This window comes from Lucilia sericata, unplaced genomic scaffold (assembly GCF_015586225.1).
Source record: "Lucilia sericata isolate MDLA Ls3-8-SP2 unplaced genomic scaffold, ASM1558622v1 Contig000240F_arrow, whole genome shotgun sequence".
Classification (NCBI taxonomy): domain Eukaryota; kingdom Metazoa; phylum Arthropoda; class Insecta; order Diptera; family Calliphoridae; genus Lucilia; species Lucilia sericata.
Genome location: NW_023994267.1, coordinates 430,533 through 446,048, shown reverse-complemented (window position 1 = coordinate 446,048; position 15,516 = coordinate 430,533). Strand labels below are relative to the sequence as shown.

At 32.4% G+C, this 15,516-nt stretch overlaps 2 protein-coding genes across 2 annotated transcripts in view; one reads left to right on the top strand and one right to left on the bottom strand.

Moving 5' to 3' along the window:
- The window catches only part of LOC119602548 (cAMP-specific 3',5'-cyclic phosphodiesterase-like), a 248,106-nt gene that overhangs the window by 18,577 nt on the left and 214,013 nt on the right, over positions 1-15,516 (bottom strand). The window contains exons 2-3 of the mRNA XM_037954134.1: positions 8,310-8,600; positions 6,486-8,152 (exon numbers count right to left, since the gene is read on the bottom strand). Coding sequence (XP_037810062.1) covers positions 6,486-8,152; positions 8,310-8,438 — 1,796 coding nt within the window. The 5' untranslated portion in view covers positions 8,439-8,600. The remainder of the gene's footprint in view (positions 1-6,485; positions 8,153-8,309; positions 8,601-15,516) is intronic.
- Positions 10,464-10,970, top strand: LOC119602559 (glutamic acid-rich protein-like). Its single transcript, XM_037954143.1, has one exon. The coding sequence runs from the start codon at positions 10,464-10,466 to the stop codon at positions 10,968-10,970; it is 507 nt and encodes a 168-aa protein (XP_037810071.1).

Here is a 15,516-nt window from a genome sequence, read left to right as displayed (position 1 = left end):
GACTATAGACTAGACTATAGACTAGACTATAGACTAGACTATAGACTAGACTATAGACTAGACTATAGACTAGACTATAGACTAGACTATAGACTAGACTATAGACTAGACTATAGACTAGACTATAGACTAGACTATAGACTAGACTATAGACTAGACTATAGACTAGACTATAGACTAGACTATAGACTAGACTATAGACTAGACTATAGACTAGACTATAGACTAGACTATAGACTAGACTATAGACTAGACTATAGACTAGACTATAGACTAGACTATAGACTAGACTATAGACTAGACTATACTAGACTATAGACTAGACTATAGACTAAGACTATAGACTAGACTATAGACTAGACTATAGACTAGACTATAGACTAGACTATAGACTAGACTATAGACTAGACTATAGACTAGACTATAGACTAGACTATAGACTAGACTATAGACTAGACTATAGACTAGACTATAGACTAGACTATAGACTAGACTATAGACTAGACTATAGACTAGACTATAGACTAGACTATAGACTAGACTATAGACTAGACTATAGACTAGACTATAGACTAGACTATAGACTAGACTATAGACTAGACTATAGACTAGACTATAGACTAGACTATAGACTAGACTATAGACTAGACTATAGACTAGACTATAGACTAGACTATAGACTAGACTATAGACTAGACTATAGACTAGACTATAGACTAGACTATAGACTAGACTATAGACTAGACTATAGACTAGACTATAGACTAGACAATGACTAGACTATAGACTAGACTATAGACTAGACTATAGACTAGACTATAGACTAGACTATAGACTAGACTATAACTAGACTATAGACTAGACTATAGACTAACTATAGACTAGACTATAGACTAGACTAGACTAGACTAGACTATCAGACTAGACTAGACTAGACTAGACTAGAACTAGACTATATAGACTATGACTAGATATAGACTAGACTATAGACTAGACTATAGACTAACTATAGACTAGACTATAGACTAGACTAGACTAGACTAGACTAGACTATAGACTAGACTATAGACTAGACTAACTATAGACTAGACTATAGACTAGACTATAGACTAGACTATAGACTAGACTATAGACTAGACTATAGACTAGACTATAGACTAGACTATAGACTAGACTATAGACTAGACTATAGACCTAGACTATAGACTAGACTATAGACTAGACTATAGACTATAGACTAGACTATAACGACTATAGACTGACTATAGACTAGACTATAGACTAGACTATAGACTAGACTATAGACTAGACTATAGACTAGACTATAGACTAGACTATAGACTAGACTATAGACTAGACTATAGACTAGACTATAGACTAGACTATAGACTAGACTATAGACTAGACTATAGACTAGACTATAGACTAGACTATAGACTAGACTATAGACTAGACTATAGACTAGACTATAGACTAGGACTATAGACTAGACTATAGACTAGACTATAGACTAGACTATAGACTAGACTATAGACTAGACTATAGACTAGACTATAGACTAGACTATAGACTAGACTATAGACTATAACTATAGACTAGACTATAGACTAGACTATAGACTAGACTATAGACTAGACTATAGACTAGACTATAGACTAGACTATAGACTAGACTATAGACTAGACATAGACTAGACTATAGACTACTAGACTAGACTATAGAACTAGACTATAGACTAGACTATAGACTAGACTATAGACTAGACTATAGACTAGGACTAATAGACTAGAATAATAGACTATAGACTAGACTATAGACTAGACTATAGACTAGACTATAGACTAGACTATAGACTAGACTATAGACTAGACTATAGACTAGACTATAGACTAGACTATAGACTAGACTATAGACTAGACTATAGACTAGACTATAGACTAGACTATAGACTAGACTATAGACTAGACTATAGACTAGACTATAGACTAGACTATAGACTAGACTATAGACTAGACTATAGACTAGACTATAGACTAGACTATAGACTAGACTATAGACTAGACTATAGACTAGACTATAGACTAGACTATAGACTAGACTATAGACTAGACTATAGACTAGACTATAGACTAGACTATAGACTAGACTATAGACTAGACTATAGACTAGACTATAGACTAGACTATAGACTAGACTATAGACTAGACTATAGACTAGACTATAGACTAGACTATAGACTAGACTATAGACTAGACTATAGACTAGACTATAGACTAGACTATAGACTAGACTATAGACTAGACTATTAGACTATAGACTAGACTATAGACTATACTATAGACTAGACTATAGACTAGACTATAGACTAGACTATAGACTAGACTATAGACTAGACTATAGACTAGACTATATAGACTAGACTAGACTATAGACTAGACTATAGACTAGACTATAGACTAGACTATAGACTAGACTATAGACTAGACTATAGACTAGACTATAGACTAGACTATAGACTAGACTATAGACTAGACTATAGACTAGACTATAGACTAGACTATAGACTAGACTATAGACTAGACTATAGACTAGACTATAGACTAGACTATAGACTAGACTATAGACTAGACTATAGACTAGACTATAGACTAGACTATAGACTAGACTATAGACTAGACTATAGACTAGACTATACTAGACTATAGACTAGACTATAGACTAGACTATAGACTAGACTATAGACTAGACACAGTCACGGTGTATTTAAAACAAAGAAAGAAACTTTATTTTCTACGCAAGGACATGTTATGAGTGTTAAAAATATTGAAAATTCATTTTCATTTAGTTAATATAACAGTTTTTCTTTTTGCTATTATTGTTTTGTTATTTTATACTTTGGCAAATATTTATTATTGTATGTGTAAACATGTTTGAATGCCAACTGATGCTGAGGACTAGCAGGAATCGGAAGTAGCAGTATATATTAGCTTTTTGAAATGTATGTATATGTATGTATAAGTAATGAAAACTGTTGCTTTCTTATTAAGAGAAAACAACAAAAAATATTATATATTGACTATAGTTTATCTTCACGCATCAGCAACAAAACTTGTTAGTTTTTTGGTCAAAATGGCATAAATTAATAAAAGGGAATATGCAATATAATTCATAGTTATTGCTTAATTATTGCATTAATGGTTTGTAATAATGAAAAGAGAATCCAAAAGTTATATTTTGATATAAAAAATACTATATCGTTTTAAAAACATGCATTGTAATAAACCTTTACAAGGTAGTTATCTCTTCATTCATTTCGCTTGGGAAGAAATTTTATTACCCCGTAATTAAACCATTTCTTAATTAAATATTGCACTCGCTGGCACTTATTTTATTTATCCTGTTTCATCTCTAATCTATTCTATCATTTGCATCAATGTTTTCCAGCCTTACAGAGCCTGCGGTGTTCGAATAGTTTATTTACAAGAGTTTATTGAATTACTTTTTCTTCCAATATTTTTTCTGTTTTCGCTTTCAATTTATATTCATTTGCCTTCTTTGCCACACGGTAGGTGGCAAAAGATTCATAGGAATGTAATTTCTTACTAATGAATAATAATGAAATTAAATGTTAGATAATTGCTTTATTAATCGCTGAAGACATTTGTAAATCTAATACTTTCTTTACTTCATCCCCCAAAAGAAACTTGTGGTAAATATGTTAAAGAGCTATTTAATTACAAGTAAAATATTAAATTATGAGTTGTTAATTGATATAATAATTATGATAATTGGGATGGTCCTTAACTGGAAAAAGTTAGAAAGTGAAAGGGATGGGGTAACGAAATAAGAGAACTAACTAACTAACTAACTAACTAACTAACTAACTAACTACTAACTAACTACTACTAACTAACTAACTAACTAACTAACTAACTAACTAACTAACTAACTAACTAACTAACTACTAACTAACTAACGAACTAACTAACTAACTAACTAACTAACTACTAACTAACTAACTAACTAACTAACTAACTAACTAACTAACTACTACTAACTAACTAACTAACTAACTAACTAACTAACTAACTAACTAACTAACTAACTAACTAACTAACTAACTACTACTAACTAACTAACTAACTAACTAACTAACTAACTAACTAACTACTACTAACTAACTAACTAACTAACTAACTAACTAACTAACTAACTAACTAACTAACTAACTAACTAACTAACTAACTAACTAACTAACTAACTAACTAACTAACTAACTAACTAACTAACTAACTACTACTAACTAACTAACTAACTACTAACTAACTAAATAACTAACTAACTAACTAACTAACTAACTAACTAACTAACTAACTAACTAACTAACTAACTAACTAACTAACTAACTAACTAACTAACTAACTACTACTAACTAACTAACTAACTAACTAACTAACTAACTAACTAACTAACTAACTAACTAACTAACTAACTAACTAACTAACTAACTAACTAACTAACTAACTAACTAACTAACTAACTAACTACTAACTAACTAACTAACTAACTAACTACTAACTAACTAACTAACTAACTAACTAACTAACTACTAACTAACTAACTACTAACTAACTAACTACTAACTAACTAACTAACTAACTAACTAACTAACTAACTAACTAACTAACTAACTAACTAACTAACTAACTAACTAACTAACTAACTAACTAACTAACTAACTAACTAACTAACTAACTAACTAACCTACTAACTAACTAACTAACTAACTAACTAACTAACTAACTAACTAACTAACTAACTAACTAACTAACTAACTAACTAACTAACTACTACTAACTAACTAACTAACTAACTAACTAACTAACTAACTAACTAACTAACTAACTAACTAACTACTAACTAACTAACTAACTACTAACTAACTAACTAACTAACTAACTACTACTAACTAACTAACTAACTAACTAACTAACTAACTACTAACTAACTAACTAACTAACTAACTAACTAACTAACTAACTAACTAACTAACTAACTAACTAACTAACTACTAACTAACTAACTAACTAACTAACTAACTAACTAACTAACTAACTAACTAACTAACTAACTACTAACTAACTAACTAACTAACTAACTAACTAACTACTAACTAACTAACTACTAACTACTAACTAACTAACTACTAACTAACTAACTACCTAACTGACTGACTGACTAACTAACTAACTAACTAACTAACTAACTAACTAACTAACTAACTAACTAACTAACTACTAACTAACTAACTAACTAACTAACTAACTAACTAACTAACTAACTAACTAACTAACTAACTAACTAACTAACTAACTAACTAACTAACTAACTAACTAACTAACTACTAACTACTAACTAACTACTAACTAACTAACTAACTAACTAACTAACTACTAGACAACTAACTAACTAACTAACTAACTAACTAACTAACTAACTAACTAACTAACTAACTAACTAACTAACTAACTAACTAACTAACTACTAACTAACTAACTAACTAACTAACTAACTAACTAACTAACTAACTAACTAACTACTAACTAACTAACTAACTAACTAACTAACTAACTAATAACTAACTAACTACTAACTAACTACTAACTAACTAACTAACTAACTAACTAACTAACTAACTAACTAACTAACTAACTAACGAACTACTAACTAACTAACTAAATAACTAAACTAACTAACTAACTAACTAACTAACTAACTAACTAACTAACGAACTACAACTAACTTAACTAACTACTAACCTATAACTACAACTAACTAACTAACTAACTAACTAACTAACTAACTAACTAACTAACTAACTACTACTAACTAACTACTAACTAACTAACTAACTAACTACACTACTAACTAACTAACTACTACTAACTAACTACTAACTACTAACTAACTAACTAACTAACTAACTAACTAACTAACTAACTAACTAACTAACTAACTACTAACTAACTAACTACTAACTAACTAACTAACTAACTACTAACTAACTAACTAACTAACTAACTAACTACTAACTAATTAACTAACTAACTAAATACTACATTATTCATAAAATATTGTTCATGAAATTTTGGGCTTTGATCGAAAGTGGAATTATTTTTCCTAATTTTTTCTTCAAAAACGATAAGTGACAACTTTCTCGGAATGAAATCACCTTAAATTTTCAAAGTGGAGTTGACAATAGTTTAAAGCTATTCTTTTTGTAAGTTTTTATCGATTTACATATTTACAAGTAATAATTCAACTTTCGATCGGAATGGAATTCTGTGACAGGCCTGTTTGTTTGACTGTTATAATTTGGCATAAATATTTTGTTAATTTTCTTTTTAAAATTAACCTGTTCTTCACCTTGTAGAATATACAAATATAAATATACCATATAAATAATAACAATTTCTCCTACTTACCGAACGTTCGCCAACGTATGCCTTCGATTCTTCAAGTATCGACTGTGATACTTCTGCAGATCACCAATTGAACCCTGTTCGGCTTGCATTTTGCTGGCCGGTAATAACTGTGAACTAGACGATTGTTGTGTAGCGAGAGCTGTCGCCGATGATGATGCTAAGCGAGTTGCTTGAGCTGCCGCTATAGCAGCACTGACCGTAGCAGCACTACTACTATTATTCGAGGATGAAGCTAAAGTTTCACTAGAGTTGGCAACACCACAAGTACCGCCGCTGCCGCCACCAACTGGTACTAGACTACTGTTCGGAGCAAGTATAATACGTGACCAACCGGATTTGTGTTGTTTGCGAAATTTGTGTTTGATTCTGGGAGAAGGAGTGGAGGTATTGGTAAATTCTTGTGGTGTACAACCACCACCGGTTATGGAAGATGTAGTTGCTGTAGTTACAGCAGTGGCGGACAGGGAAGTACAACTGTCACTACTACCACTAGGATTGGCCGTAAAAGGGGAGAGCTGATCGAGTTGTGATTGTTGGTTTTGCTGTTGTTGTTGTTGGGTGGGTTCGGTTAGATTATCGTCGTCTTGATTGGCGCTGTGTTGGCGTTGTAGTAACTGTTCAGACTCTTCTTCTTCCTTGATGTGTGGCAACGGTGAAGTCTGTGGCGGTGGACAACAACAACGCGATGGTGTCGACGATGCCGTTGAGGACGAGGTAGTTGTTGTTGATGTTGTAGTATTAGCGGTGGCTATGACCGCTGTTACCCCCGATGAAGCAGCTGTAGTCAAAGCTGGCAGCGGCGAAAGAGGTGATGTTGGTGTTGTTGCTTGTATGGTGGAAGCAGTTGGTGTATTTATTGTTTTTCCAACAATATTATTCTGCTCCACTATGGATGATGATTGATATACAAAATTACTATTTGTATTCGGTGGTGTTAAAGGTGATACTTGAGTTGTTGTTGTTTTGTTGGCTACAAAAGTTACTTGTGTATTTGCAGCTGTAGTAGTGGACAGCAACGAGGTTGTAGTCGAGAGTAGGGAACTGGCTGAAGCAGATCCAGCAGCCAGTTGTAATACGGCTGTTGTGGGCGAAATGCTAGTGTCACTTAGAGTTTCCGGTTCAGCCTTGCGTGGCAAAATACCCGAAGCTAATTTGGCAGCTGCTATATCGGCAGCACTGATGTGTTGTTGCAAATCCTCTTCCTCGTCGTTGATAAGGGTCTTGAGCGAGATGGGTGTGGTGGCTGAGGTGCCAATAGTATCGGCCAATGAATGTTTCTTTACCGCTGCAATTAATGATTCGTTACCGTCCGTTGTCAATTCAATGGCTGACTTACCCGAACGCTTGCGTTTTACTGTACTGTCGGCCTTTGTCGAGGTCGAATTGTTCGGTGGTACGGGCGTATGGGGTGGACTTGTGGCGGGGGCTGCCGAGCCGCTGCCCCCGCGACAAGGAAGGCAACAACGAAACACTGTGCTACTAAAACACTTTGTGGTTTTCGATTTACGTTTTTTGTTCGTACATGTATTGTTGGTAGAGGCAGACGAGGAGATGCAGCTGCCGTTACCAAAACTATTGCGCTGAGCGCTGTTAACGCCTGCCACACTACTGCGCACACTGCCACTATTATTACTGCTACTGAGTATGCTGAGGGTGCCACTGAAACGCTAAAAAAATAAAGAAAAACTTAATTTTCGTTTGAAAACTAAATACGTAAGTATAATTAAATTTTTAAAAATTCCTATAGTATTGTTGTTGTTGCTGTTTAATATCCTTTTCGTTTGCTTTAAATTATATTTTCTAATTTGTTTTAATTAATTTAACCTTGCCAAATCCTCCTCCTGCTTGACCCTTAGTATTACTAGTCCATTCATTATTTTGTTGCTGTTGCAATTCATATTTATGTTGATTATTTTTTTTAGTTTTTTGTGAGGCAAGTTTTGCCAGACGCATGGTCTGCTTTTATATATTTTAATATTTGTTTGATTTTAATTTTATTTAAAAACTTTTGGCAACTTTTTTGTATGTTTTTAAAATTTATTTAGGATTTTGTTCTCAAGTGTTTCATGACTGTTTTTTTGTTTGTCAAATTAGTGGAAAATATCAGCAAATTATCTGCAAAGAGAAGAAAAATTTGAAAAAGTTAGTTTTAGTTTTAGAATTATGAATACAAATTTTTAAATACATATGCTATATAATTGAGCATGTTTAAAGGGTATTACATTTTTTAATGATTTTTTATGAACAATGTTAAATAATATTAATAATATCTATGATATCGGAATATTAAGTTTACTAGTTCCTAGTTAGTTTACTTGTTTAGAAAATAAATCGCATATTTATCTGGGTTATGAAAATATACTGAGCTAAAATTGGTAAATTCCTTTTAGTTACCATATTTTAGCATATTAGAACTCTGAACTAGAGATAACTATTATCACTGAACTAGAACTCAACTAGAATTGAACTAGAAGTGAACTAGAACTGAACTAAAACTGAACTAGAACTGAACTAGAACTGAACTAGAACTGAACTAGAACTGAACTAGAACTGAACTAGAACTGAACTAGAACTGAACTAGAACTGAACTAGAACTGAACTAGAACTGAACTAGAACTGAACTAGAACTGAACTAGAACTGAACTAGAACTAGAACTGAACTAGAACCGAACTAGAACTGAATTAGAACTGAACTAGAACTGAACTAGAACTGAACTAGAACTGAACTAGAACTGAACTAGAACTGAACTAGAACTGAACTAGAACTGAACTAGAACTGAACTAGAACTGAACTAGAACTGAACTAGAACTGAACTAGAACTGAACTAGAACTGAACTAGAACTGAACTAGAAACTGAACTAGAACTGAACTAGAACTGAACTAGAACTGAACTAGAACTGAACTAGAACTGAACTAGAACTGAACTAGAACTGAACTAGAACTGAACTAGAACTGAACTAGAACTGAACTAGAACTGAACTAGAACTGAACTAGAACTGAACTAGAACTGAACTAGAACTGAACTAGAACTGAACTAGAACTGAACTAGAACTGAACTAGAACTGAACTAGAACTGAACTAGAACTGAACTAGAACTGAACGAGAACTGAACTAGAACTGAACTAGAACTGAACTAGAACTGAACTAGAACTGAACTAGAACTGAACTAGAACTGAACTAGAACTGAACTAGAACTGAACTAGAACTTGCTGAACTAGACTAGAACTGAACTAGAACTGAACTAGAACTGAACTAGAACTGAACTAGAACTGAACTAGAACTGAACTAGAACTGAACTAGAACTGAACTAGAACTGAACTAGAACTGAACTAGAACTGAACTAGAACTGAACTAGAACTGAACTAGAACTGAATTAGAGCTAGTGCTTTTTCCTACTTTTTGCTTCACCTTTTCATGTATATAAAAAGTAATCCTTAAAATGGATTTGAAAGTACTTTCGCAGTTATTTTCACCAAAATTTTACTTAAAAGTCTGAATAATTACAGGAAATTTAAAAGAGAGGATTTTGAAATTAAAACATAATAAAATAACTATTTTAAAAATTATTCATATAATAACAAATATATTAAACAAATATATTTATTATTTTAAATATTTATTTAATGGCGAACGTATTTAAATTATATATGACATAAACTTTAAATACACTTGCGTATTTTTGACTTATTAATTAAACAAATAAACATTTAATAACAGATTAATATAGCAGCTAAAAACACTTAATAAATATAAAGTTTTTATTTAATTTAAAAAACTTTAACACGCATAGTAAATATTTAGTTAAATGTTTTCCTTAAAGCAGCAATTAGAAAACAAAGAACTCTTTTTACAAACATATAAGGAGTGTTGAATTTTAAGAAATTAAATTAGTTTTGTGCTAGACCTCAAATAAACAAAGTCTAACTTTAGTTGATATTTTAAAGTCAGTAGTTCAAAAAAAAATATATATATACAAAATGAAATTCTCTTTAAAATTGGCCACCTTGTTCCTGTTCGTAAGCTTATGCACCTCTTATGCGGCTAGTTTACCGGTAACAAGTGAAACCGGAACTGGAGAAATTGATACAGGCTCCAGTGGCGTTGGTACTGAGACCGGTTCCAGTGGTAGTGGTGAAACTGCTACTGGTTCAAGTGGTAGTGGAGAAACTGGATCTAGCGGTAGTGGTGAAACTGGCAGCAGTGATGAAATTGTAAGCGCTGATGAGGAGGAAGAAAATGATGATAGTGAAGAACCAGAAGCTGATTTGAGTGATGATGAAGTTGCCGAAGAAGAAACTGCTGAAGATGAAGTTGATGAAGATGAAGTTGATGAAGATGAGGCTGATGTTGAAGAAGATGAACAAGATGTTGATAATGATGAATTGGAAATGGATGAAAATGAAATCAATGATGATGACGTTGAAGACGATTTAGAAAATGATGATGAAGAAGAATCTGATGAAACCGATGAGTCCGCTGTTTAAGTTCTTTGTTACATTTCATAAAAACTTCTTAAAATATATTTGATTTATAAAATGTAAGAAAGAGATCACGTTATTGTTGGAAATACATTTTTTAAATAATTACAATAATTCCTATTAGATTTTGATTTCAATTGGATTATTATGTTTATTTGTAAGAGTTAAATCTAGATAAGAACTATTTATACTAGTTCTGAAAGTTAATCAAAAAATCGAAAAAGGAGATAAATTCCCTTTAAAGAACTCATGAAGTAATTGAAGTCCTACGATATGATTATGATATACTAACTTAAGAATGTGTCAATCGTTTTAGATTATATCGCTGGTCTTGAATAAATAGAAAAAAATTTCAGTAAACTTCTCAAAGATTTCAAAATGTCGGAAATTCCGAAATTCCCAAGGCATTTAATTAAGTTTTAATAACTCCTGACAGGTTTAGGATTAGCGTATGTATGTATTAATAGTAAGAATGATTCTTAATCTCCATATTCAGTGATGTAGTTTGATACCTTCTAAGGACTTATCAGGTTATAAAATTGTTGGTGTAGTCTTGGAAGATATCTGTAAACGTCCGCCATGGATATTGTAAAGAATCAAAAATCATATTATTACTTCTCAAAATGTTTCTAGTTTGAAACATATATAATTTCTTTGAACTCTGGCGCAATAATAGTGTTTATATAGTAATGAAATATCCACTGTTCTTAATTTTGACACGTGCTGTCAAATATTTGTAATAAAAGTGTTAAAAAGCTATTGTTTATTTTTATTTATTCTTTACTTGAATAAAAGGCAAATATATATTATGTATTTTTTGATTTCCTCTACTTTATTGTTACTAAGTGAATTTACAAATTATGTTTATTTAAACAATAAAAACATTTTTCAAAATTAGTACATTATATAAATATTTAAAATTTAGTTAAAATATGTATTAAAAAACATTAATAACAGGTATAAATGTATAGACGGATATGGCCGCCCATATATTTTCCTACACCAGTATGTTAATTGATTTTTACACCGTTTACCTTCGTGAGAGACACAATATAATTTTCTCACCCTACAAAGTATATATATTCTGGATCCTTATAGATAGCGGAGTCATTTAAGTTATGTCCGTTTGTCTGTCTGTTGAAACCAATTTTCTGAAAACCGCAAATATCTTCGGGATCCAAATCGTCAATAATTCTGTCAACAATGCTTTTGAGAAGTTTCCTATTGAAAATCAGCCAAATCAATCCATAAATATCTGAGATATGGGCAAAATTTCAAGAGATAAAGCAGTTATATTTGGGTAATGCAGTTTATATTTGTTTGATGGTAGTAATACAGTGAATTCGTTGATGGATAGGTAAAACAGTTAATATTTGTTTCAGTGCTAATACAGCTTATATTTGTTTGTTTGTATGTTATGTGTGACATGTGTGGATAGATACAAGTCGATGCAAAATGCGTCATGTTATAAGTGTTTATAAGTATCATTTATAATCATGTTATAAAACTAAGTTTTGCCGATTTTTATTGAGTTACTAGAACATTTAACATAATTATGAGCTCAAAAGCCCTATTCGGGGGTACGGTTGTATGGGGGCTAGGCTAAATAATGGACCGATTTTAACCATTTTCAATAGGCCTTGGTTCAAGGCCTATTGCACACAAGCTTTGCATGGACACACAGACAGACGACAGACAGACAGACAGATAGACAGACAGCCAGACAGACAGACAGACAGACAGATAGACAGACAGACAGACAGACAGACAGACAGACAGACAGACAGACAGACAGACAGATGGATGGACGGACTTACAGACGGACATATCTAAATCATCTCAGAAAGTGATTCTGCGACTATTTGTATACTTTAAGGTTAGTGTAGGACCAATATTTATAGGTGTTACAAATATCAGCTCAAACTCATAATAGCTTCTCCTCTATAGTGGTGTAAGGTATACAAATTGACAGATAGACAGGCAGACGGACAGACGGATATAGCTAAATCAACTCAGAAAGTGATAAGGTTAGTGTAGGACCAATATTTTTGGGTGTTATAAATACAGCTCAAACACATAATAGCTTCTCCTCTATAGTGGTGTAGGGTATACAAATATTATCGTACATTACGAAATGATTTTGTTATGAAACAAGGTTTTTGCTTTCGTTAAACTGAAAATAAAGCAAAATTTCTTATTATATACGAAAAACAAAATATTACAAAAGGTTTTTGTAATAGTAGAAAAGAGTTTGGTTAAATAATAATTCGTATAATGCATGAAATTTTCATAAATATTACGATTTTTTTCATAAAGTTAAAAACGGATTATTTTCAGTGCATAAAACAAATGACTTTTGGTTGCTATCTCTAAAAATGTTGTACACAATGCCACGTACAACTTAAATCATTTATCACGTGTCAACAGGATTTTTTTATTTATTTACTATTTTTATACTATTACTTTTAAAAATTCATTAAAGAAATACATATTTTTTAATAAAACCAATTGTAAATAAATAACACAAGTAACAAATATTTGTCTTAAGAAAACAATTTTAAAAGAATAAACCAATTTTTACAATAATTTAAGTTATTGCTGTGACTATTTAGTAATTAGTTGTTAAATAGATTTCAACAAGGTTGTGTTGGCAGGAAATCTATTAATTACAAACACATACATAAATCAAAATGCGATTGTCTTTGAAATTAGTACCATTAATCCTTTTAATTGGCATCTGGATTGACATTACACAATGTGCCAAAATACCAGAAAGTACAAAGACAGAGGGCAGTGGAAGTGGATTAGCTGAAACTAGTGAATCTGCTGTGGGAGATAGTGATGAAGGGAGTGAAACTGATGATTCAGACTATACGGAAATTAGTTCAAGTGGAGATGATTTGAGTGCTACTGGCTCTGATGATAATGATGAATTAGCATCAGGAACAACAGGATTGGACGACCAAGAATTTGGTGAAACAGGGTTAACTGGTGAATCCGATACAAATGAAGAAACTGGTGAAACAGGAACGTTTAGTAGTGGAGAAATAGAAGAAACTGGCCTTACTGGTGGTGAGGAAGTAAGTGGCTCAGGATCATTTGGTAGTGATGAAGACGGATTAATGGATAATGAAGAAATTAGTGAAACCGGATTTACTAATGAAGGAGAATCTAATGAAACAGAAGATGGATTGACTGGAATTGAAGAAATTAGTGAATCAGGATCATTTGGTAGTTTAGAAGATGGATCAAATGAAACTGATGAAACTGGAACTGGCAATATAGCATCAAATGAAGCCGGTTCAGGTTCAACTGCTGATAGCGAATCTGACTTAAGCGCTGTAGGTGATAGTGGTTCCAGTGCTAGTGGCAGTAGCGCCTCGGGTTCAAGTGCTAGTGGTAGTAGCGCCTCTGGTTCAAGTGCTAGTGGCAGTAGCGCCTCGGGTTCGAGTGCAAGTGGTAGTAGTGCTACAGGAATTAGTTCAAGTGGTAGTGGAGATTTCTTTGAGAAACCTTTAAATACTCCCAATAAGAAGAAAGCAACTACTAAGAAACCAGTTAATAAGAAACCCCTTAACAAAAAGCCTGCTAATAAGAAACCAGTTAATAAGAGACCTATTGGTAAGAAACCTGTTAATAAAAATCCCGCTAATAAGAGACCTGTTAATAAAAACCCCGCTAATAAAAGACCTGGTAATAAAAATCCTGCTAATAAGAGACCTGGTAATAAGAATCCAAACAAAAAGAAACCAGTTAATAAAAATCCGGTGAATAAAAAACCTGTTAATAAGAATCCCGCTAATAAGAAACCTATCAACAAAAAACCTAATGCTAACAAATTACCAAATAAACAAAACAATAATAAAAAGCCCGCTAATAATAAGCCTAATGCAGGAAAGCCAGCCAACAAAAAGCCTGTCAATCAAAATGCTGCTGCAAAAAATCCCGCTAATAAAAAACCAGCAAACAAAAAACCTGCAAATCAAAATACAGCAGCTAAGAAGCCGCCAGTTGTTAAAAACCCTAATAGCCCCGCAGCCAAGCAACCAGCAAACAAAAAGCCCGCTCCCAATAAGCCTGCAGCAAAGCAACCCGAGACCAAAAAACCTGCTCCCAAAAATCCAGCAGCCAAAAAACCATTACCCAATAAACCTGCCGCCAATAAGCCTGTCAACAAAAAACCAGCACCAAATAAAGCTGTCACCAAGAAGCCCACACCAAAAAAGGCCGCTAACCAAAATCAAAATCCCCGAAAAGTGACCAACAATAAAGCGAATGCCAATAAACAGGCGGTTAAAAAACCTGCAAACAAAAATCCTGGTGCCAAAAAAGTACAACAACAAGGTTAAATGACTTTAATATAGATAGATCTTAATTTTTAATGATTTTTACCAAATTAAAACTTTTTTACAAAATATTTTGAAATAAAAACAATTTTGAAAAAAGTAAGAAACCAGTTAATATAGAATATATAGTCTTGACTATAAAATCGAGTATAGTCTGGACTATATAATAGACTATAGTCTGAACTATAGAATAGACTAAAGTCTGA